The sequence below is a fragment of the Taudactylus pleione genome, unplaced genomic scaffold (assembly GCF_031769625.1).
Source record: "Taudactylus pleione unplaced genomic scaffold, aTauple2 ptg000386l, whole genome shotgun sequence".
Taxonomy (NCBI): Eukaryota; Metazoa; Chordata; class Amphibia; order Anura; family Myobatrachidae; genus Taudactylus; species Taudactylus pleione.
In genome coordinates, this window is record NW_028284787.1 from 7,315,005 (window position 1) to 7,340,228 (window position 25,224).

General features: G+C 42.0%; 1 protein-coding gene across 2 annotated transcripts in view; it reads right to left on the bottom strand.

Moving 5' to 3' along the window:
• Positions 1-17,108: 17,108 nt before the first annotated feature.
• SLC6A19 (solute carrier family 6 member 19) overlaps positions 17,109-25,224 on the bottom strand; it is a 152,966-nt gene continuing 144,850 nt past the window's right edge. For both annotated transcript variants that reach the window (XM_088445644.1, XM_088445645.1), the window contains 3 exons: positions 24,749-24,908; positions 22,844-23,006; positions 17,109-17,941 (listed from right to left, as the gene is read on the bottom strand). In XM_088445644.1, the coding sequence (XP_088301770.1) occupies positions 17,732-17,941; positions 22,844-23,006; positions 24,749-24,908 (533 nt within the window). In that variant the 3' untranslated portion in view covers positions 17,109-17,731. The remainder of the gene's footprint in view (positions 17,942-22,843; positions 23,007-24,748; positions 24,909-25,224) is intronic.

Sequence of the window (25,224 nt, forward strand, 5' to 3'; positions counted from 1 at the left end):
GTAAGTCTAGTGGCATCTCTTTTGGTCATGTGACATAGCAGGCCAATCGTCTGTAGGTCACCTGCTCTCTCTGTCCTATCACGTTCCTCTACTGGGTACTTAAGGGTGTTTGGAGCTCCCTGTAGTTGTCAGTGCAATGTGTTCACAGCGTAGCTGTGAGAGAGAGTTCTCTGCACTCCTGAACCCCAGACTTGTGCTCCGGTGCTTGCACTAGCTCCTTGTCAGCCTCTGGCTCCCTGCATAGCCTGCACCGCTCTGCCTTGCCTTTCTCTCCACTGAGATCAGCCCTGCACCTTCCACCAGACCCACACCTGCCTGAACCTGTCTCCTCAGTTAACCCATTCCTGCGCAACCATCATCACAGCATTACCGGATATCCCCTTCAGCCACTATTCAGCAAACCAGGATATCCACTTAATTCTCACAGTCAATCTGGATTCATCTCTGTCACTGATCTGGACATTCGTTTACTCCCATTCACTACAGTTCCCTTCAGCCACATATATCAGTTTATTTATTACTGGACTTTAGTTTATCTTATTGTTCATGTCTACGATCATTCACATTTAACTACCCACCTTTTAGTTTAAACCTGTTCCGGTGACTGCTTCTGTTTCCACCCCAGGTCCACAACAAACATAGTCCCTAACACATAATGTCTGTCAAGACAAGATTTAATGGTTAAATACTGAAAACAAGGTTTGGCACTACCTGTAACAGAGGCGCAAAGTCTAACATGACAGTGATGTTTGCCAGAGGCCCCTGTAAAGGGATTTAGGCTTTGCCGTGCCCAACATGCTGGTCGCAGACCTCTAAGTTGGTACCTACCGTGACAGGTTGGTAACTGGAACAAGTGGAGGAAGATAGCAGTGGGTCAGAACCAGATATGTTGGAGGAATTACCAAAGAAACATCATTAAACAAGCCAGAAGTCAAATACAGAATCCACAGCAGAGATACCCAAGAAATGCACAGGAAGCAAAGTCAGAAACAAGTTGAATCACAGGGGCAAAGGCCGGATTACTAAGGAGGGGGGTATCTATACATTATATATATATATATATTTTATATACACATACATATATAATACATCGTGTACGAATTCTCCTGAACTCTCCCCAGGAGCTCCCCGGCATTCGTGGGAGTGATTTGGTCAAAAAAAGCTGCTAATTTGATTTACGATCTATCGTGCATCGTGTCTGAAGTCCAAATTGTGAGATCGTGCCCGATAGATCGTGAGTTTACAAAACAACACATGGCGATCTTCACGATTGGTGGGAAATTTAAATAATGGGCGGGGCTAGCTAGGGTGTATAAAAAGCAGGCACCATTTTAACCCTGTGCACATTCTGCACTGCTACTAGTGAGGCTAGGTGTATTCCAGCTGAAACCTGTACATTGCTACTGTGCTCTGCTTTGTATATGGCTCGCCTTTTACAAAGTGTCTTCTACCTGCAAGTGTGTGCTACCTGCATTCTATCCTGTTCCTGAATTCTGGGCTGATGGATCCCTATCAGTATAAAGTGTTGGTCACCCAAGCTGGGGTCAAGATGATTCAGGAGAGGGCCCAGCGAAGGAGGAGGAGAGCATGCTGGACCAAGGAGTGACTGCAGCAAAGGGATAACTGCTCTCGCATGTCCCTGCTGATGGAGATCAAGGAGAACAACCTGGACGACTACCGCAACTATCTGCACATGGATGATGACACCCTCCAGGAGTTGCTGCATCTGGTGACCCCCCACATCCAGATGCAAGACACAATGTGGCGGAGGGCAATCATTGCTGAAGAGAGGCTGGTGGCTACCCTAAGGTACCTGGCTACATGAAGGTCATTTGAAGACCTGAAGTTTGGAACACTCATCTCACCTCAGTCCTTGGGCGTCATCATCCTGGAGACCTGCAAGGCAATCGTTAAAGTGCTGCAGTACCAGTATTGCAAGGTAAGAAAAAAAACACCATACACATTTGTTTCTTGTAAAAAAAAAAAAAATTTTTTTAATTGAACCCTTTATAATAACTGTGACAGCCAATAAGGCAGCATTAAAAAGACTGTGCTGCATAGCAGTCATTAACATTTGTGTTGCAACACAATTACATTTTTTTGTAAGGTTTTTTTTTAACTCATTATAATAACTGACAGCCACTGTGGCAATAACACTGCACAGTAGTCAATAACAATTTTTCTGTGGTTTTATTTAAACTGTTTATTATAACTGAGACAGCCAATAAGGCTGCATTAACAAGACTGTGCACTGAACTGTAGGCAATAACATATTTTTTTGTTATTTTTAATATATAAAATAAACATGTATATAAATTGTACAAACCAGCATTATCACCAAATTTGATCAATCACAATAGGTGGGCTGCTGTATGTTGTACGGTGGGTCAGACACCAGATTGAACAGGCCAATACACATATGGCATAAGTACAGATTGTGGCCCCGGCATCCATCAATCTGTACTTGCACCATGGGTGTAGTGACCTTGTCCAATTAGTGTCATCACCACTGTATACCATACAGCCAGCACTTATTGAGAGTGATAAAATTTGGTGATAGTACAGGCAACAATAAGAAGAAGAAAAAAAAACTATTACTAAATTTTATCAATACCAATAGGTAGGCTGCTGTATGTTGTACGGTGGGTCAGACACCAGATTGAACAGGCCAATACACACATGGCACAAGTACAGATCGTGGCACCGGCTTCCATCAATCTGTACTTGTGCCATGTGTGTAGTGACCTTGTCCAATTAGTGCCATCACCACCGTATACCATACAGCCAGCACCTATTGGGAGTCATAAAATTTGGTGATAGCACAGGCAAGAAGAAGAAAAAAACTCAAAATTAAGAGTAACGCGTCAACTCTTCCTCTGACTCCAGCAGAGCATTATAAATGGTCTGGCTTGTGGGTGGGGTGCTGGGTGGGGGAGTAATCTCCAACTCAGCTGGGGGGAACCTCACATAGGCGGTTTGTGCAGGCAAATAAAGAAGTGTGTCTGCAATGTAGGTGGAGTCATGTAAATTGTTGTTGAGTGACCTAATTAAAAGCTCATAGACGAGCCTGTGCAAATTTTTCTTAGTTAGCTCATCCATTTTTCTCATTCGACTGTTAATATGTGCTGTAAAATCGTCAATATCATTCAGTGGTTTCTGAAGGATGTGTTCTGCTTGTTGGAGAAATGAGTTCTCCTGTTTTGTGTGCTATTGCTTTCTCCCGCTTTTTTTTTTTTGGGGTGGTGCCGAAGAAGATGATGGTCCTGGTAGAATGAGTGTTGGCACTGTGGTCAAATTATCCATCTCGCTGTCCCCGAGCAAACCTAGGTCTAGCGTGGAGGACATATCAGGCTCTTATAGTCATGTTTAACCCATTTTTCTACTATTTTTCCAGTTTCCTAACACTGTGGGTGAATGGAAGAGCATCGCTGAAGAGTTTGAACAACGTTGGAATTTCCCTAACTGCGGAGGAGCCATTGCTGGAAAACACATCTGCATCAACCCACCTGCCAACACCAGATCATATTACTACAACTACAAAAGCTTTTTCAGCATCGTTCTCATGGCAGTGGTGAATGCCAACTATGAATTTTTGTTTGTGGATGTTGGCAAGAATGGCCGTGCTTCAGATGGTGGGTCCTTCAAACAGACGGCTTTCTACAAGAGATTCACCAACAAAACCCTCAACTTGCCGTCACTGGACATGACAAATCAATGCCTAAATTACGTTTTCATCACAGACGAGGCTTTTGCATTAGATGAAGCCATTTGCCCAGAGGGGCCTGACCAGAGAGAAGAGTATGTACAACTATCGTCTATCTCGGGCACGGTGCATTGTGGAAAATGCATTTGGAATACTCAGCAACCAGTTCTGCATTTTCCACACCACCATAAATCTATGTGTGGAGAAGATAGACTGGTTCGTGATGGTGTGCTGTGTGCTGCATGACTTTCTGTGAAGGAAAACTACACAACGAGGACCAGTCCCAGCTAGACCAGAAGATGTAGGACCTCCGGAGAAGATTGCCCAGTTTACATCAGTGTCTGCACCACCAATTCCTACAACATTGACAGCACGTGTCAAAGAAGTGAGGGAGGAGTATATGGCCTATTTCAACAGACCAGGTGTGGTGCCATGGCAGGAGCACTGTCTGCGAGATAAATGACTATAGTGGACAATTGGGATAGAGCTACAAAAACAATAAAAGGATTTGGTTTATGAACCGTGGCTCTCATTCAGAGGCGGTCGGAGGATGCAAGTGGTCGCTCAGAAACTGGGCGGCCGCTTGCATCCTGACCGACCGCCTCTGTTTCGGTCGTTAGGCTGTGGGTTAACACCCACAGCTCTATTGACCGCTAGGGTGATGGTCGCGATGGTCAATGACAGGGCCCTATACAGGGCCCTGTCTGTCAAGTTCCGCAACATACAATGAATTGTAAGATGCATCGTGAGTAAAAAACTACTCACAATTTGCACCTAATCATGTCCCAGATTGGCAAATCTGCCCTACAGCACGGGAGATCTGAAGATGCAATGTATGACGAGCGGGGATGTGCATCGTCATCGTGATCGCGAGTGGAAACTCACAATTTGGTCATATTTTGCATGATTTGTTGAAATCGTAAAAATTGGGTAAAATATCGCTATGTCTGTGGGCAGCTTTACACACAGCATACATACAAACACACACACAGCATACACACAAGCATACTTACAAACAGCATACACACATACACACAGCATACATACATACATACATACATACATTACATACATACATACACGCAGCATACATACATACACAAAAGAAAAACACAAAAAGGGGCGCTATACAGCTAAAGTAGAAAATAATTAGACAATTGAATATTAATAATATGAATAAAGTATGGAACAATGCAAAAAGACACCTTGGAATGGGCCTCAGATAATTGCTGCTACCAATAGAGGAGCTGACCCTCTTTGAATATAGACATATACAACACAGATAGGAGCGCTATCTCTGAAGGCCTGATAATTACACTTATAAATAGTTTTAAAGAATAAATAATTTGTATTCCACCAGAGGAACAAACAGAAACAAAATACAATTAAAAATAATTAAAAACTTGCAAATAATCAATTAAATAAAAAATCTTTATAAACATTTAAGAAGGCCCAGAGAAGCAAGAAAATTAAAAAACCAAAAGAAACAGCTTTACATAAAAAATATATACATTAAAAGCAATGACATTTACATACGAAAAATAATAAAATATATATGGAATGATTAAAAATAGCAAACCACTTGATACATTTTCATGAAAGATAAACCTGTATACCCTTATTGTTAGATCTGCAGTAATGTGCAAATATGTTGCCAGTTCTGCAGTAATGTGTAACTGTGTTGCCAGTTCGTGTCAATATTGTCCTGTAGTGGGTATGGTATAGGAATGGAAATCCTTCAGTCTTATATTTGAATATAGAACATCAGTAGCCAAACTGGTTCAATTTATGCGTTTGTAGTAGCAGCCAGTGATAAAGGTTTTTTTTAACTGGTCTCAGTCCTTATGGACAGAATCTTTATTGATAAAAACAAAATTTGAAATTAAATTTGAGAAGTAAATAGAATTCCCAAAAGAACACCGCTAATTCCGTCTCCTCTCATAAAGGGATCGCCTGCAGGGAAAGAAAGTCCTGACTACGGTATATAGAAAATATGCACCGGAGACAATGATTTTAGTGCAAACAAAAAAATCCGATCACAGGGGGGAGGTTAGGGTTAGGCACTCCTAAGGAGGGTTAGGGTTAGGGGGGTTAGGTTAGTAGATACTTACCTTAGGACGATCGGGATTTCCAGCGCTGTCGGGTTTCTGCTGCCAGGCTCTGCTGGTTTGTCGGGCTGCCGCTGCTGGGATTCGAACTCCCGGCCATGCGGCAGCCGGGATATCAGAATGATTCCCCCAACGGACACACAGTCACGGCCACAAGCGCACACGGAAAGGACTAATCCTGGATGGCCCTGCGATGTGGAACCCAAAAACCAGATTATGAAGGTACCACACCAACATAAGCAGTGGTATTAAAAATCCCTTTCACTTAAATGTGATCAGATTTTTTTGTTTGCACTAAAATCATTGTCTCCGGTGCATATTTCCCTGCAGGCGATCCCTTTATGAGAGGAGACGGAATTAGCGGTGTTCTTTTGGGAATTCTATTTACTTCTCAAATTTAATTTCAAATTTTGTTTTTATCAGTAAAGATTCTGTGCATAAGGACTGAGGCCAGTTAAAAAACCCCTTTATCACTGGCTGCTACTACAGATGCTCTAAATTGAACCAGTTTGGCTACTGATGTTCTATATTTAAATATAAGTCTGAAGGATTTCCATTCCTATACCATACCCACTACAGGACAATATTGACATGAACTGGCAACACAGTTACACATTACTGCAGAACTGGCAACATAGTTGCACATTACTGCAGATCTAACAATAAGGGTATACAGGTTCATCTTTCATGAAAATGTATCAAGTGGTTTGCTATTTTTAATCATTCCATATATATTTTTATTAATTTTCGTATGTAACTGTCATTGCTTTTTATGTATATATTTTTTATGTAAAGCTGTTTCTTTTGGTTTTTTAATTTTCTTGCTTCTCTGGGTCTTCTTAAATGTTTATAAAGATTTTTATTTAATTGATTATTTGCAAGCTTTTAATTATTTTTAACTGTATTTTGTTTCTGTTTGTTCCTGTGGTGGAATACAAATTATTTATTCTTGAAAACCTTTTTATAAGTATAATTATCAGGCCTTCAGAGACAGCGCTCCTATCTGTGTTGTATATGTACATACATACATACACACACACAAACACACAGCATACACACATACATACATACACACACATAAGCATACTTACAAAACCGAGGTCTGAGGAGGGATGAGGAGGAGGCTCAGCGTTGGAGTCCATGTGAGTGGAGCTGTTGCAGCTTGGCCTGGTATCAGCTCCCTCAGAGCCAATAAGAGTTCTCTTTCTGAGGAATGGTAGCTCCATCGCAGTTGCGCATGGCCCAAGAGAAGTGTGTAGACACAGACAAGTCTGTCTCCATCTCTATAAAACAAATTTGGTCCATCAGGAGGGGTTTCTGGGTACTTATGGAAGGGAAACATGGAGTTGGAATCAGAAGTCTGAACCAGTGCTGGAGCACAGGAAAGAGAGCCTGACACTCTGGCACTGCTCTAGAGATGGCTACTGAGTGAGTGTCTCAACACAATGACTCTAATCATTCAGATGTGAAAATGATTCAAGTCACTCAACGTTTGGTGTGTCGAGACACCCACCTCTATCTCTAGCTTCTCTGTCAGTGGGAGCTGCTACCACCGGGGCCGAGGTGTGTGTGCATTGACTCTTCTGAGACAGTGCAGGATTATGATCAGCAGTGCAGGGTGCAGAGCAGTCAGCGACTCACTCAGAGTCACGCTGCTACTGCCATGGCTCGGCTCAGAGGATGTGCACTGACTCGGTGATTGAGGTGAATATAGGAGGCTGGATTTCAATTTGGTGCCAAGTACTTGGTCAGTCACATGACTGCACACATAAAACTGGCTCCTAAAGAGAGTGCTAGGTGTCATGATCCGATGCAAGAGTTCCTCTGTGGAGGACGGTAGGCCGGGGGGTTTGGATGGCTAGAGACGTGACAGTCCTAGTTCCCTTATTAAAGGTCAAACCTAGGTGTTGGCGAGACCTAGCCAGAGGCACAGAGTCTAACCCACTCAGTGGTCTTCACCAGTGACCCCTCCAATTGGGATGTGGGTTTTGCCGCACCAAGCGAGTAGGTCGCAACCACCTGGCTAGGTAGCTGGGAGAGATATGAGGAAACTAAGGAATGACACTGTAATACTTGTACACAGGAGATTAAATGAATATTTGAAAATAGGAGATTAACTGAATACCTGAACACAGGAGTTGAACTAAATACTTGAACACAGGAGTTGAACTGAATACTTGAACACAGGAGTTCAACTGAATACTTGAACACAGTCAGCTTGGGAGCTGAGCAGCACACTAACAGAAAGCACAGGAATTGTTACATGAGACACTGGAGTTCTGTGAGAAAGCAGAAGTAACACGCTTAGAATTAGCATGGGAGCTAATACAAGTGACACTGGAGAGGTCAGCGTGAGGGCTGAAACAACTCACTGGGGATATAACATGGAAAACACTGGAGAGCAAACAATCACTGGAACAGCGAAGTTGAACAGCAGTTTCCTGTTCCTGGAGTCAGAATTCAATACCCCTGGGTCGCTGGTCATTGGATCAGAGGATCAGCTGAGTGACCACAGGACTACTATTGGGAGAGACTAGTCAGGTGATATGGACCAACATGGATGCGCCATGCCCGGCACCCCGGAAACCAGGACGCACGGAAGCCCTAGTAGACCCCGAGGAGACTACTCAGACACTCACCTCCACTCCCAGCGACTGAACACCTAAGCCAAGAACAGAATTGAGTACCTGCCCGGCTCAGAGCAGAACAATGGCACAGAAAAACAGACCCCAGCTTCTGCCTGGCTAGAGCAGGGTGCTGGTGCAGATTTCAAGAAAGCAGGGACCACCGTCACCTGACACAGTAAACCCAGAGTTCCAGCAGCATGTGGCAATGTCACTAACTCAGTATTTTATATTCCGCCTAATCATTTGTCCCTTAGGCAACCGTTTTGTTTCACATAATGTTAGCATTTTACTATTTTTACATTTGCTAGTGTGCAAATGGAACCTCCAGACAAGGTGCTTCAGTCAAAAAGGAACCTTCTCTGGAGGTGTCATGTAGACCAACAAGTTGTGCAGAAGTACTTGAGTAAGACAGAAAGTGAAGTGTATTTTCACAAAACTAAATGTGCTGCATTTTTACTTATTTGCAAGTAGCAACTGACCCTAAAGTAGTGACGACAGGGTCAAGATGATGTTAATCATTGTTATTCTTCTATTAGGTTCTTGATTATCCAGTAACTTGCAGAAGATGATTTGTTAAATGTTTAACACACTACAAAGGAAATGCAAACATAAATGATTAATGATTGTACACCTCTTCTACAGATTTTAGGCCAAACGTGACATTCCTTTTGGGTTGATTAAATATTTCCATTTTTAATTTAGATTTTGCCTTAAAATTTCATATATACTATGGCATTACTATAAATCTTAAATTATATAAAATAAATGTTGAGCTGCCTTTTTAGACTTGTTTTGATTTGATAAAAAATTCTAACAAAATTAAAATTTTGGACCTCAAGTTTTGTGCATGATTTTCTAAAGCTTACACTGGTGACATTGGTTGAGTACATTTACACCAAAGACACAAAGTGAAGGTACCACACCAAAGTGACACAATCTTCAGACCATGGGCATCGGAACAGGGAGGGGAACAGGACAATATAAAGGAAGAGATAAAGGGCTTTTCTAAACCATTTACTTTGTGCTGTTGGAATCCATGCACACGTACTTTTTCTTGCAGTATTTTTCTGGGTTTTTTTTTTTTATGTTTTTCCTAATTGCACTGTGTTGCAAAATGGGTAGTCTCTTCTATTTTTAGACTTTGCAAAGCGAAGCATTTTTGTTAACCCAAAATTAATTTCCTTCTTATAACTAAAGCTGTGTACACACAATACGACCCAACAATGCGGCGATGCAATGTAATGATACAACGCCCATGGCATACATACTGTGTACGCTGGAGTGATGAATTGTTACATGCTGCACGTAACTGCGCCATGTTGTTCATTGCATCATGCTGGACAGCAGACGGGGTGATGTGATGAACGACACTTTATGATGTGTACGATATATCGTTCCAATCCACGACGGAACAATATATCGTACAATGGATTATATAGTATGTACCCAGCTTTATCTAAGAATACATTATACTAACTATTCCTCAAGTTCTATTAATTTCAACAATTGTAATAAGCTTTATATTGTTTGGGTTCACAAGTTTCAACAAGTGTCTACAGTATTTCTAGTACACATATACATTGCTAGCAATTCTATTGCATCAATCAATTTCAGGGTAATTAAAATACTCTACAAATATAGCACTGTCAGTTTTGCAGTTGTTTTCTATTTGTGATTTGATCTGGTTCATTCTCATTTAGGGGTCTATTTACTAAGCAGTGTTAGGAGACAGAGTGAAAAGTGATAATGTGCCAGCCAATCAGCTCCCAAATGTCATTTTTCAAACACAGCCTGTGAGATGGCAGTTAGGAGCTGATTGGCTGGCACCTTATCACTTTTCACTCTGTCTCCTAACACTGCTTAGTAAATAGACCCCTTAATATGGATTAATAAAATATTCCAACGATTATCGTGCCTAGTGTAAAACTGAAAATAATAAAAACCCCTGTTATCTTTCAGTACCTCATATCATCACTTTTTCTCTCAGGGACAGGGAAACTACAGTCTAATGTCCTTCAGCACTTATGCTTTCTTTCAAGCTGGTTCCACATTTTTGATATTTCCATTTTCCACAGTCAAAGACGAAACTTCTTTGGGGAAACTCAATAGAATACTCTAAACTCACCTGTTCACCAAAGATTTATGTTGACCCATGTGATCTGGATAGCTTCCCACAGCTCGCTGATATTTGTAGATTCAGGATCTTGGGTTCGAATGGACCTCTACGGCATGTCCCTTAAATGCTCAATTGGGCTCATGTCGGCCGAATGTGGTGGCCACACTATTTGTCTGAGCTCTCAAGAATGTTCCTCAGACCAATTCTGGACAACTTGTGACCGATGATACTGTGCATTATTCTGCTTGAATATTCCATCGTTGTGTGGGTACATGAAGTCCATGGTCATTAAGCAATGCAGTGTAGTGGTTACCGACCAATGACGTGTTCAGATGGACCAGCGGATCCAACCCATGCCACGTGAATGCACCCCACACCATTATGGAACCACCACCAGCTTGCACGGTGCCTTATTGACAACTGGGGTCCGTGGCCTCATGGGGTCTATGCCACATCCAAACCCTAGCATCAGCCTGAAACAACTGGAACCATGACTCATGAGTCCATAACACATGTTGCCAGTCCTCCGGGGTCCTATTAGTGATGGCATGAGCCCAGGTGAGGCACTGTGCACAGTTTTGTAGTGTTATTATCAGGAGCACTGTTGTGGGTCTTCTGCATCCAAATCCCATGGAAGCTAAAGACTGCTACAGTGACCTGATATGCATCTAGTACATCCTGCATTGGGTGTGGGTGTGATTTGAGACAGTGTTGCTTGTCTGTTACCAAAGACTATTTTGGCCAGGCACTGCTGTTCATGATCACTAAGCACCCATGGTCAGCCACTGCCTTGTCTATGGTGTGTGGTAATGCCTTCCATGAGGTATTCCAAGTACACACGCAACACAGTAGATCGAGGAATGTTGAATGTCCCAACAACTTTGGAAATGCAATGTCCCACCCTAGGGCCCCGTTCGAACTCCGATCATGTTGTCTTGCCATGAGCAGCCTAGCTGGTGTTCAAACTGACTCATGAGATGTCAGATTACAACTGATGCAGGTCTGGGCATTTCCAAAACATCACACTACGATGACACCACCTACCATTACCTTTACACACTGCTATCCCTTGACTTTTGGCACTTCAGTGTATGTCCAGGAATTAGTCAGGCTAAATATTATTAACATTTATATTACTCCCATGCCACAAATGTAAAATTTTTATTACCTACTTGATCTCTGACTTGCTTCATATATTGCACAAGATTTTTGTAAATGTAATTGATATATTTTTAGTAAATATATGTATATGTTGAATTGTTAATGGTTCATACGGTAAATTATTTCTTGACTAAATATTATTTATGTGACCTTGAGACATATATCTTATTGAGATTTGTTTGAGAACTGTGGGCCTGATTCTGACCTGCTCGCGAGCGCTGAGCACTCGCAAGCGGGTCGATGGTGCCCAAGTGCACAGGCGCACGACGGAGGCACCTCCATCATGCGCATGCGCGAGACCCGAATAACGACGGCTAAGCCGTCGTTAAGGGTCTCGCACCTAAGGGGGCGTGCTGCCGATGGTGAATGACAGCACGCCCCCTTTGGTGGGCGTGCCGGGGGCGTGGCTGCCCAGACGGAGGCGTTCCCACTAGTGATGTCAGTGGGAGTGCTTTTGGCTCTGATAGAGCCAGAAGCACTCCTGGGCTTGCGGCAGCGAGACCCTACCGCAGGGTCTCGTCACAAGCCCGATGGTCTTGACCATCGCGACCATCATTTTGGCCGCTCGCTATAGCTGTGGGTGGTCACCCACAGCTATGCGAGCAGCCAGGAGGCCGCTCCAAAAAGGAGCAGGGACGGCCCTTATTCAGAGCGAGCGCTCTGTCAGAGCGTCCGGCTCTGAATCAGGGCCTGTGTTCTGATTGAATGTGGAGAGCTGTGCAGACAACCTTCTGTTACATCATTGTTGGAATCAGCTGGGGAACTTTTTCCTGTTGGAATATAAGCTGCTGCATAACAACCTAATGCTCTATTATTTTAGATCTAACTAAATGCAAACAGTTGTATAATAGCGCTGTTAAAATCAGCTAGAGAACTCTTTTCTGTCAAGCTGCTACATAATAATCTGCTGCTTTATGATATTGATACTATCAATATCAACAGCTATTTTGTTCTGCTGAAATACAAATCACTGTAACACAAGGTTGCAAATTAAATTTTTCATAACTATATCTTACTAACAAGATTAAAACACAGCTGATGTTACTGTTTATAGAGAAGCAGTCTTCCTATGGTTTTATATTATTAAGGATTTTAAAGTTTGTAAAGACCCTTGTGTTATTTTAAATGAAGGAAGTGATATAAAATAGGAGACATACTAATTAATGTTTAGACTTGTATTAATTAATGTTTGATAATTAGCTGGTATTAATCTTTCATTAAGAAAAGGAACTAATACATTCTTCTTTTTATAGATAAGAACTGGTGGTACTTCCTCGTCTTTGCGGCCCCGTGCTGGAGTCTACTGGTTACGCTATTTGCGGCCCCCTGCGGGAGGCGCTAGTTATGCTTCTTACGTATCTTCACTGACTTGTGACTAGTGAAGATACGTCATATGCAGGGGCGAGTGTGTTCGGCTGGTCATGTGTGGCGAGTGTTCGGCGGGTCCGGTTGGATTATTTTGGCTGGCATTTCATTTTCTCACGGATTAAAAGCCTTTTAAGCTGGTAAAGAAAGGTAAGTCTGACTTCTATTATTGTTAGTATTATTGCCTGTTGATTTTTTATGTGATGTGGTGATGTGATGTGAATTGTGATTATTGCTTGTTGATTTTTAATGTGATGTGATAACTTACCTTTTAAGAGAGCGGCGGCCAGATGTCAGCGATGGCTTGTAATATGGCATCAAAAGGGTTTTCTGCTCCCAAAGTCTTTTGCCAAATGAATTCAGCTAGATAGGACTGAAGGTGGTGGCGTGCAGTGCCTCTTTGTTTTTTATTTCTCCATTTAGCAGAGCCCCACATTCTTTCCTCATTTTGTGTATGTGCGCCCGTTGCAGGATCTATGAAATTATATTTGTGGTTCACAGTTGCATGGCTGTATCCTGCTTTTTCGAGGTCCTCTGTTTTATAGGCACGCCAGCAGTCCGAACCAGAAAGTACTCTCCATTTTCCCTGCATACCCCTCCGAAGATCCATTGTTGGGGCAAAACCCTGCCAGCGTTGCTTTTCCTTCTTACAAATAGACTTTTATCTCTTTCCACAAGTTTGCCAGGGCCACCTATTAATTTTTTTGGTTGATGCATGAGATGTAGTGAGCAGATCTCTCTCATGTGATTATTCCAGTTTATGGTGGTATTTTCGCTCATGTTAAGCTGGTTTCTCGCACCACTTGATGGACGTCAGCTCCTCTGCCCAACAGTAGGCAGTTAACAATGGTACCCTGGAACCATTAAACCAGTTGTCAGACCTTACAAATTTTGACGTTACACCGCCAAATGTTTTCCCACACATACAACTTAATTTCGTGGCCATTTGCACATTTTCTGTTTCGAGGTAAAATGCCTCTTTCTTGAAAGAAAGCAACGGCATCTTCCTCAGTATGTGGCAAATTAAAAATTGTCATCATTTTGGGGTTACTTTTTTACCACAAACAACGAGGGGGATGACGAAATTTTTACCCACATAAAATACGTGGGGGACAGAACAGATATATCGTGCAGCATCAGCTGCGGCAGAAATACAGTAGCAGTAGCGTAAGTAGTACATTTTTTAAGAAAGTTACGTAAGTTAAGTACATTACATAGCGGATAAGTAAGTTATGTAGCGGGGGCCGCAAAGATGAGGAAGTACCGAACTGTTTGCTAGCACTTTCTATCCTTTTTTTATTATAGTTTTTATTCATGAGGCTTGAGTAATTGGAAGCAACAGGCAAATTAGTTCCACACCAAGTAGTTTAATTGGCGCTGACTGTTTATTTTCTATTGTTGCCCATGGCAGATCAGACCGCAGATCAGACTGTTTACACAATCCTACTGCATACCTGCTTACAGATTCTACAGCCGATCCTCGCTACTCACTAGTCTGCTGAAAAAATATATTCGGCTGTGCAGGAAAGGGGATTTATTAATGAGGAATTTAATTAATTATAATGGCAAAGAGGGGGAGGTTGAGAATTAATAACCTGATAATTGGAACGGGACCTGATTTCAAGTTTCAACAAGAAACTAAATACAATAGCGTGGGGTTCCCCCCAAAGAGGTATAACCAGCCCCAGGCTCTTTGAGCTGGCCCTAGTTCAAAAAATACAGGGAACAAAATGTGTAGGGGTCCCCCATATTTGATGAACCAGCACCAGGGTCTTGGAGCTGGCACTGGTTCTAAAAATACGAAGAACAAAACAAATAGGGGGTGCTAGCGGAGCACCTGGCTCCACTAGCAGGGGGCTAATGCCACAGCCAGGGGACACACTTGCCGGGGTCCCCTGGCCAAAGCATTCATCCCCCCTAACTAGTCAGCGCAGGCCGGGAATTCTTGTGGAAGTAGGGACCCCAATAATAAAGGGGTCCCCCCTCTCCAGGGCACCCAAGCACAGGGCTGAGGCCTGGGGCTATCCAAGGCACTCCTGGACTGTGGGTGTTGAGTTGATAGTCCATTATTAAAAGTGTAATATTGTCTTTTAAAGGTGGAACTACAGGTCCCAGAAAGCCTCCCCCGAATGCTGGTACATGGAGAACCACAAGTACCAGCAGGTGGGGCATTAAGGGCCTGCTGGTACCTATAGTACCCCAGTAAATGAAAAAGTAAAATAAAAATATAACACTAACTGTTTATTTTGCTGCACTTTCACCGGGGAGGTGGCGGCTTTTAAGCTCTTTTTCACAGCAACCGCCCTGCCAAGACTGCCCCCGCATCTTCAATCTTCAGGAGCTCTTCATCGCCCCACCTCCGCAGTTGGACTGACACCCGCTCCATCACGCTGGCTTATATAAGCCAGCATAAAGGGGCCGGACGATGATGCAGCGAGCCGTGAGTGGCTTGCTGCGCCCATCTTGAATTTCAAAAATGGCTCCGCGATGCCATTTTTTAAATTGGAAGCCGCACCGTCACCAACAAGGTAAGCCACATCCAGCGCCTCCACCAGGACTTCCACGACGTTTTCACCTTGATGGCGGCGGCCTTTAAGCTTATTTCCATGGCCGCCGCCCATCCAACTCTTCCCTGGTGTCTTCAATCTTCAAGAGCTCTTCTTCGCTCCTCCTCCACAGTCGAAATGACACCTGCTTCCTCGCGCTGGCTTATATAAGCCACCATAAAGGGGCAGGGTGATGACGCCCATCTTGAATTTCAAAAATGGTTCCGCGATGCCATTTTTTAAATAGGAAGCCGCACCGCCACCTCCCGCACTGTCCACCACCGCCATCCCATCATGCAGCAGTGGTGGACAGTGTGGGATCCTGCCGGATCCTGCAACGCCGCCATGTTGATAGTGTGTTGGGCTGCTGGGACCGGAGATCGGTCGCCAGCTCCAGTCTCCACAGCCTACACTCTACAACATTGGTCAGTGTTCGGTTCTCCTAGTTTTTAAGCATGTTTAAAAACCAGGAGACCCGGCAGGCGACTAGGATCGGGTCTGTGGAACGATCGGCGGTGGGTACACACTTGTCCAATGTCGGGCAGACCCATTCGTTGGGAGTAGGATCTCCCGAAGATTGGATAAGTGTGTACCCAGCTTTAGTCTGGCTCTGTTTTGACGAGATAAAAAATCCTAATAATTTTGGATTGTTAATGTTATAAAGCATTATAACATGGTTTGATCAAGGGTTCTAATACAAAGCAATGTTTGAAAGTATTGATATAATAAGCATTTATTTGTTTGTTTTTTAAAAAACTGTTTTTTTTCCAACCCTGCCCCTTTTCCACTACATTTTCATTTGCGTAAACAGGAAGTTCACATGGAATGGTCCTTGGTAACCCTAATGTTAGTATGAACAGAAAAGAGAATGTCTTTCCTGGGACCATTAGGCACAATGGGGGAGAAGTATCAAACTTGGAGAGAGCTAAACTGGAAATGTTTAGCAACCAATCAGCTTTTAAATGTTATCTTTTAGTATGTGCTAGATAAATGAAAGCTAGAAGCTGATTTGTTGCTATAGGCAACTTTTCCACTTTATCTCTCTCCAAGGTTTGATACAGCTCCCAAAATATGAGATATGTGGAACACATGTAATTAACAACTGGTATTTAATTGTATTACACCAAAAGCTAAAAACATTTACTTATGTATTACAAGTTATTTATATAGCACACACATATTCTGTAGAGCTTTACAGAGAATATTTGGCCATTCACATTAGTCCTTGCTACAATGGAGCTTAACATCTATTTTCCTTACCATATGCACACATAATTGTTCCATTGTATCTTATATATCTTAGTAAGTGGGACAGTTGTAAAAATAATATTTAGTGTACTACCCACTAATATTTTCTGTCAAGCCTTTACCTAATTCACCTAAGTACTAGTGGGAACGGAAATTAAGCCATTCATATTTGATATATATATGACACCTCAATGACTACCTTAATTCAAAGAGATAAAAACATTTCATCTTTATTAATCATGGCTCTGAAGAAGATTCATCTTTTACAGTAAGTAGACAAATAAAACATTACAATTTTAAAGAAGCCTTTAGTTGTAAGATCTACCCAACAAAATGTACGGATAGTGCTGACTCAGTGGAGTAGATTACAAAGCAAATACTATAAGATTGGGTCTTCGGGCAAAAAACAAGAACTTGGAGAATTTGGTTGTTTGTTTTCCAATTAATAGTACTAGCGTATATTTATAGACCTGGTTAGTAAAATGTCTGACTGACATTTCTGCTCCTAAACCTTCTAGAATTTTAAGAGCATTGCTCAGAAATTTCAGAGAACTAAGTAATCCAGTTGCAGATATCTATAGCAAATAGTAATATGTGACTACAAAACTATTTTATTCCATTGATATGTACAAAGTAGACACTTATTTAGTCATAGTTCAGTGAACACAAGGCTAATTATTACATCCTTGTATGAATCTCACTGGAGTTCTTCTCTCAATCATTGTTGTAGATGCTTCAATTCTTCACCTTTCTCTGCTCCAATGACATGTCTTAATTTTGAAAATAAAGGAACTCGCCAATACAATAGTTTTTTTTTATATTTTCAATTGAAAGTCTTTCATGATGTTTTGTAAACTTTAAAACTTGCTTTTAGGATCACCATTAATAGACACCATAGATGCTGCGTTCATAAATTCTTGTTCATCATCGTCCTTTGTACAGCAGTTCCGGATAAGCTTGTAAACAGCATACCCAGGTATTACTAAGCTTGGAACTCCAGCAAGAATTACAATGATGGCATACACCCAGCCAGGATAAGGCTGTTCTTTCGCCTTTGGAAATTCATTCTGCAAAGTGTTTACATGCAGGATTGTTACAAGTGTATTTATTTGAATATGAAAACATTCGATCATTTTATGTGCTTTAAAGGTGTGTACACACACAATGATTTTTTGAACGATTTAACTACAACGACGTCGTTATCGTTCAATCGTTCAAAAAATCGTTCAGTGAAAAACGATGAACGATTCACATTCATGCGCGTTCAAGTTTGTCGATTGTAGTTTGTAGTTCAGTCAGACTGGCCAACTGAACGATTATACTTTGTAAAACAATTTTCGTTCACTTTTTCAAGGGAAAAACTGAACGATAATCGTTCAACGAAAATCGTTCATTACTTACATCGTTGTGTGTGTACGCAGCTTAAGAAATGGAGGAGGCATCATAAGTGATGTAGGAATAACTTGACATAATTGGCATACAGATTTAAGACATATATCTTTTGTATTTTGTCTCTTGATTTGAATGATTTATATACCGTGTACTACCTAAGCACAACATATACCCACACTTGAGCTGTGAAGTCTTTGTTACCTAAGGGTGTTACTTTTAATGCAGGGGAAATAGCCTAACCATGCAATATAATCAGAGTGATAAACGCCATACCTATCCTCACACTGTTGCATCAAGGAGTGTGTGGGCTCTCTCATCCCTCAACGCAGAGCAGGCCATAGTTCCATGTTTTTGAACTAAGTGTATTTTATAAAATGTTGTTCTTGCTAAATGAGCAAATGGGGCTGACCAATTAAGACACTGTCACTGTGTTATATATTATACATTGGAATAGTAGTAATGGTTTCTGCAGCTTCATTCTGCAGCTAATAAATATAACGGCCATAGCAATCATCTGCATATAATTATAACCTATTTGATCAGAAAAGAAAGCTAAAACAATGTTTTAAAGTTCATTTGGAACTCTATATATGAGATCAGGACATAGGCTTTTTCTAGTCTACTTCACTTGGACTTGTTCACTCTTCTTCCTTTTTTCACTTGATTATTTTATGCTGCAGATCTTATAAGCATGAGCTGCTATATTATAACTAATAGCCCAGAACTAAAAGAGCACACAAAGGGCTTGATTCAGAGATGGACATGGACAAGCAATGTTTGTGCATTTAAGCTAAGCAATGTTTGTGCAGTTAAGCTAAGCAATGTTTGTGCAGTTAAGCTAAGCAATGTTTGTGCAGTTAAGCTAAGCAATGTTTGTGCAGTTAAGCTAAGCAATGTTTGTGCAGTTAAGCTAAGCAATGTTTGTGCAGTTAAGCTAAGCAATGTTTGTGCAGTTAAGTTGCTACTGCATGAAAAGTCCTGTAAACCCCTACGGCACTTGCGTTCCCCTGAGTGTATGCAGAGTCCACTATGGCATACGGAGGTGCTGGCATTAGAACAGGTGAGTCGAAACCATGGGCTTCCTGGGCGGTGTCTGTGAGGTGGCCTGAAGTGAGTGCAAAAAAAGGCTGTCTTATAGGTTTGTTATGGGAGTTTCACGGATGTGTCAGTGAACTCGGCCGCGTTCCCGAAAGGTCACAGTGGCCGGGGCGTATTTATAATGGGTGCACACGGTACCCTGAGTCCAGGGGGTCCCACACCGCATACCCTGAACTCATATTTAGTTTATACTAGCATGCAATGCTGAATGCAGATTCCCGATTATCGTGAATCTGCGTAGACGCCTGACCCATTCTGCACATGTGCAGAACGGGTCTGCGATCCAGCACGTAGACTGGCAACAGACTGTCATTGACTGACAGTCTGCTGCCATTTGTGAGCAGGGAAAAGCGGCGATGGCCTCTGTTTCCCGAAACGGAGGTGTGTTGCCGCTGCTGCAGGGGAGGGAAGAACACTCCTATGGTGGAAAGTGGACATCTCAGGGGTAGGCTGAAACTAGCGTTTGCATATTACCACCGTTGCAACTCTGCATAAAAGTTGCAACCGCAGCTTCAACTGCATCCACCTCTTAGTCAGACTCAAATATACTTTATCTTGGATTTTTTGGAGTGCATGCATGTTATTAAGTGGCTTTGGCAATTTTATGTTATCTAATGTGTGCACCGAGTTGATTGAAGTTACTACAACATTTCTAAATATGTTGCAGATGGAAAAGGTTGTTGAGCAGAGACGTGAAATTCAGGCGATACTCTAAGATTTGCTTTTGCTTTGTTATTCTACACTGTGAGCCTAATTCAGATGTGTATGCTAAAGCTATAGGAGCTGTGATCGTATACGCAGCTGCTGTGCGAAAATATGCTAATGAATGCAGCCGCCAGGAAATGTATTAGGACACCTATTGGCAACTTCGAAGATCCAAGCAACTGCATACAAATCCTTCGATAATCGATCATGTTGAGTTTGAGTGGGCGAGGAAACTGAGAATCTGGCGCCATAATTTCTGCATACGGGATCGCAGATGTAGGCAGATACATGCCCAGATAACAGCCTGCCTTTTTGTGCCCCTTCCTGTTACCTCCCCCAAACAGTTCCTGAATGTCATTTTGGGAATAAATCCTTCCTACAATCGGAATCGCAATTGTACCTTGGCGAGTGCACAGTGCGACCGTGATGCATGCGTAGTCGACCGATAATCGATCAACTGCGTGAATATCACCATTCCATCCACATCTGAATCAGTCCCTGTATTTGTAAGCTAGAATTTATAGTTTATGAATAGAGCTGTAACAGCAATTCATTAAGGTCAAATTTAGTTGCCAAAAATGATTAATGTAGTGGATACATTTTTGAATGAAGCAATTATTTTGTGGAAGATTTGAAAATGTTGCTCATCTCTTGTTATTAGTTAAGTGCATGTGTGTTTGTAGTCTAATTCACTGGGTAGGTTGTTGGATAGGTTGTATCCCGACCACAGGGATTCCGGCACAGAGAATGCCAGCACCGGAATCCCGACATTTGTCAGAATCCCTATGCTGGCATCCCGACCACCAGAAACCAAAAGGTAAGTAGTGGGGTTGGGGGAAAGGTTAGCGTTAGGGCTTAGGCACTAGGGGGAAGGTTAGGGTTAGGCACTAAGGGGCATGGATAGGTTTAGGGTGCGGGGTAGTGTCAGTATTCTAACCCTGTCGGGGTGCCGGCGTCGGGATTCTGACCGCTGGGATCCCAAGCACCGGCATCCCTTACCCATCCTGGTTGTAGAATGAGCAGATTATCTTGGTAGGAGAGTGGGAATCGAGAAATGTGTGACATCCGCTTTGTGAAAAGTTACCCTATTGGCGAGGAAAAACGTTGACGGTACGGAGTATTTGCTGCTGTCAGCTATACTGTGGAAGTGTTAGTATTTGCTCGACTCAGCATCCCAGCGTGGAGCTCCATTGAACATTGCCATTAACATTATATACATTACTGGTCTTGACATGCTCTTTGAAGAGCTTGTTGGGATATGGTATCTTAATCCCTGCTGTGCTTGCGTTATCACTGCCCTCACTGCACTGCTGGTCCCGACAGGCCCGGAATGTCTAGATCACAGGATCTCAAACTCGGTCCTCAGGACCCCAAACAGTGCATGTTTTGCAGGTCTCCTCACAGAATCACAAGTGAAATAATTACTCAACCTGTGGATCTTTTAAAATGTGTCAGTGTGTAATTAATTCACCTGTGCACCAATTAGGTGACCTGGGAAATGTGACCTGTGTTGGGTCCTGAGGACCGAGTTTGAGAACCACTGGTCTAGATATATAACAGCACGATGTACTCCACCTCCATTATCTTTGGGGTAAGGCATCCCATGGCTTAATTTGCTTTGTTGGTGAAGCTATTACATTTCCTTTACAGGATTCATTATGTTGGCTGCATTGTGACTGTCTACATTGAACTGAGAGTCTCTGCAATCGTTAGCTCAAGTGGACATTTCAAATCCTTGTGTTTTTTAAGATTACTAGCTTTGGAGCAAGGAGAGTGATCTTTTTCACCTAGCGCGCCAATGGTGATTTTATTTCTATATTATCTGCTCTGATTGAATATACCAAGCAAAACTACTATGGGTAGGGCCCATGTCTAATGAATGTGTATTTTATATATGCAGCTTTATGTTATTCTTTGTGACAAGCCGCTTTTTATTGACCCACTCACAGGAGTTATTAATGTGTTAATTGAATAAATATTCTCTTTTTTATTTGACTGTGTCATTGTGTGTATAATCTCCACTTAGATCCGTTATTTATGAAAAGAGCAGTGACAGCAATGATCAATTCATTCAGCTGAGTGGTGTGGTTGGGTTAGGATTGGTAATATTTATGGTCAAATTTATACCCATTTTCCACTGCCGCTTAAACCCGGGTTATTGCCGTGTCAATCCAGGTCTCGGCTCAGTGGAAAAGGCTCCTAGGAAAAATCCCGGGTTGCATGACCCAGCAATCCTTCCCGAGTCTCACGCAGGGTTTTCTGCAGGTAAGACCCGGGTAAGGCTCAGTGGAAACGGGTATCCCGGGTCATCCGACCCAAGTCCCGTTCACAGCATAGGGAGAGCCACATTTCCCGGCGCCGGCAGAGGTAAGCCCCAGCAATATCTTGGGTGCAGTCTGCGGTGTAAACTGGGTTCAAGCCGCTGTGACAAGGCTTGAAAAATGTGTGCAGTGTTCCGGGCTGTACCCGGGATTTTGGTGGAAAAGTGGTATTAGTTGTCAAAAAAGATGAATTTAGTGGACAATTATAGAATGAAGGAATTATTTTGTGGAAGATTTGAGAATGTTGCTCATCTCTGGATATTAGTTAAGTGCATGTGTATTTGTAGTCTAATTCATTGGGTAGGTTGCAGATTGAGCAGATTATCTTGGTAGGAGAGTGGGAATTGAGAAAAGCATGTTCGGAATGGCTAGATAAGACTTTTTACAATGTTGCGAATATTGTTCACATGGATCATGCTACTAATGACATTCATTTCACATTGTGATACTTACATATTCGGGATCCCAGGAAATGTAGAGAAGTTCTTGAGAAACTTTAATCACAAAATAGAAAATGAATATAACTAACATAAGAAGAGGGCTGATAACTCTCCAAGTGGCTTGCCAAAAGATATTTGGTTTGTGGCCAATCATGAATTCAATGTCTCTGTTGAACCTACAAAAGAAAATAACTGTAACTCATAGCAGGTGGAATTGTAAAATAATCTGTGCATGGTACATGACTGATATTACATTCCTTACATCATGTAAACCTTCTTTTTAAGAATTTGTGTTAGACAATGCTAATTGTAGATTGTACTGTGATGCGCTGGCTGTACCACACTCACACAGTGATGTATCTGAGGATAGGCTGGGCTACAATTTTTTGTTCTATTAGATAACCTCCAGATTACTCATATGTTAAAGGAATCTAGCTCATTTTGTATTTTGTATATAAAAAATATATTATTTGTTAAAATAATTTCTGTTTTTAATCTGTTACCTTTTCTATTGGTATTTCCTGTTTCACAGCCAAAGAAGGAGGGTCCTCCACTTGGTGCAATATATAACACAGCTAAGTACATAGCTAATCCCAGTAGTCACTTCCTATCAGCTACAGGAAAATGAAAAAAAAATGACCCAACTAATTTAGCAAAGGAATAAGCCACATCCTCCCCCTTCCCATGTTCCTCCTTTATCGCGCCTGCATCATGTGATGACACTTCAAGAGCAAGACTGCAGCCATCCATATCATTTGATGGGAAGCAGTCGGGAAGCCGACGGATGGAATCCCGACCGCCGGCTTCCCGACTGTCTAATCCCAGCAAGGGTTAAATGACAGGCATCAAAATCCCGACGCCTGTCATTTTACCTTTGACGGGAGCCTGATGCCCGTCATCCCGATCGAAGGACAGCCACGGGGGGGGGGGGGGGGGGGTTAGGTTAGGGGCTCCCTGGGGGTACTTAGGGTTAGGCACCCCTCTGGGAGGGTTAGGTTTAGGCTAGGGGAAGGGGGGGTTAGGGTTAGGCACCCCCAGGGGGAAGGTTAGGCTTAGGCACCCCCCCGGGAGACTTAGGTTTAGGAAGCGGGGAAGGGGGGGTTAGGCTTAGGCACTTAGAGGTGGGTTAGGGTTAGGCACTTGGGAGGGATGTTAGGGTTAGGCACCCCTACGGGAGGATTAGGGTTAGGGGGGGGGAAAAGATTAGGGTTACTTACCTTAATCACCGTTCAGGATTTTCACCCATGTTGGGCTGCCGCTGTTGGAATTTGAACCATGCAGCCGGCGGTAAATCATACCGATCCCCATTTGATCACAGTTGATTAATGGAGTGAATAATACAGCCTGCTAAAATGACAGCAGCTTCTATCCAATCGGATGTACATTCACTTCTTCCTGTTTTATGCTGTCAGCATTTGATTTACCTGGTTGCCTGCAATCTTCTTTTTCTTAACGTTGCACCAAAATGGTCAATATATTCATAGTCCATTTGCATTTTAAAATGTAACCTCTCTTACAGTATCTCATCTAAGGTGTTTATTGACATAACTGTACCTATTTGCTCTGAAGGATCAGAAGAAAGAAAATAGTACTTGCTTTGCTAGTTATATTTCATCAACCTTTCTATCAAAAAGCCCAATGTATTTCTAAATTGGTATTATTCAGAACTAGGTGACCCACTGTCCACATTCATTAAAAAGGCATTGGTCAAAAACGCATTTATACACTGATGGTAACACTTTTATAGAGAAGGCTAAATTAGCAAGCATACTATTATTTTTTACTTCATATTTCAAATAATTCATAAAGAAATATAACACTAATTCAATATGAATCTTTAATAACAGTTGCAGATGTATATTAACCGAATGAAGTTATATATTAAGGTTCTTTTGTTTACAAACAAATATAAACTTACCTGTCTATTCCATATATGTAAACCACTGAAAACATTTCACAAAATGCTATTATTAGCAAAGGTATGGACCCAGCAAAACCATCAAATAAAGCAAGCCAATAATTTCCAGAGTTCAGCACAAATATAAGTGCAATCAAAAATGAAACGACACATATAGAACCTATAAAAATAAAAGGGAAAAGAAAATTTAGTGTGATAATTATCTATTTCATTAATATGTTGTCAGTACCTCAACTTTTAATATATATTCCTCACAGAATATTCATTGTAATAAACATTACTTATGATTGAAAAGAAAAAAAAAGTTGTAAGGTGTGGTGCTACAACTGCACAATAAAGGTACAGTACGTCATTCTATAATCACTTTTAAAAAATGTGCATTTTGGGTTGAAGAAGCCCAAAAGTTAATTTGGGACCTTCAGTTTGTTTTAAGTTCCATAGCCAGATGATAGACCTTTTGGGCCTAATTCAGAGGC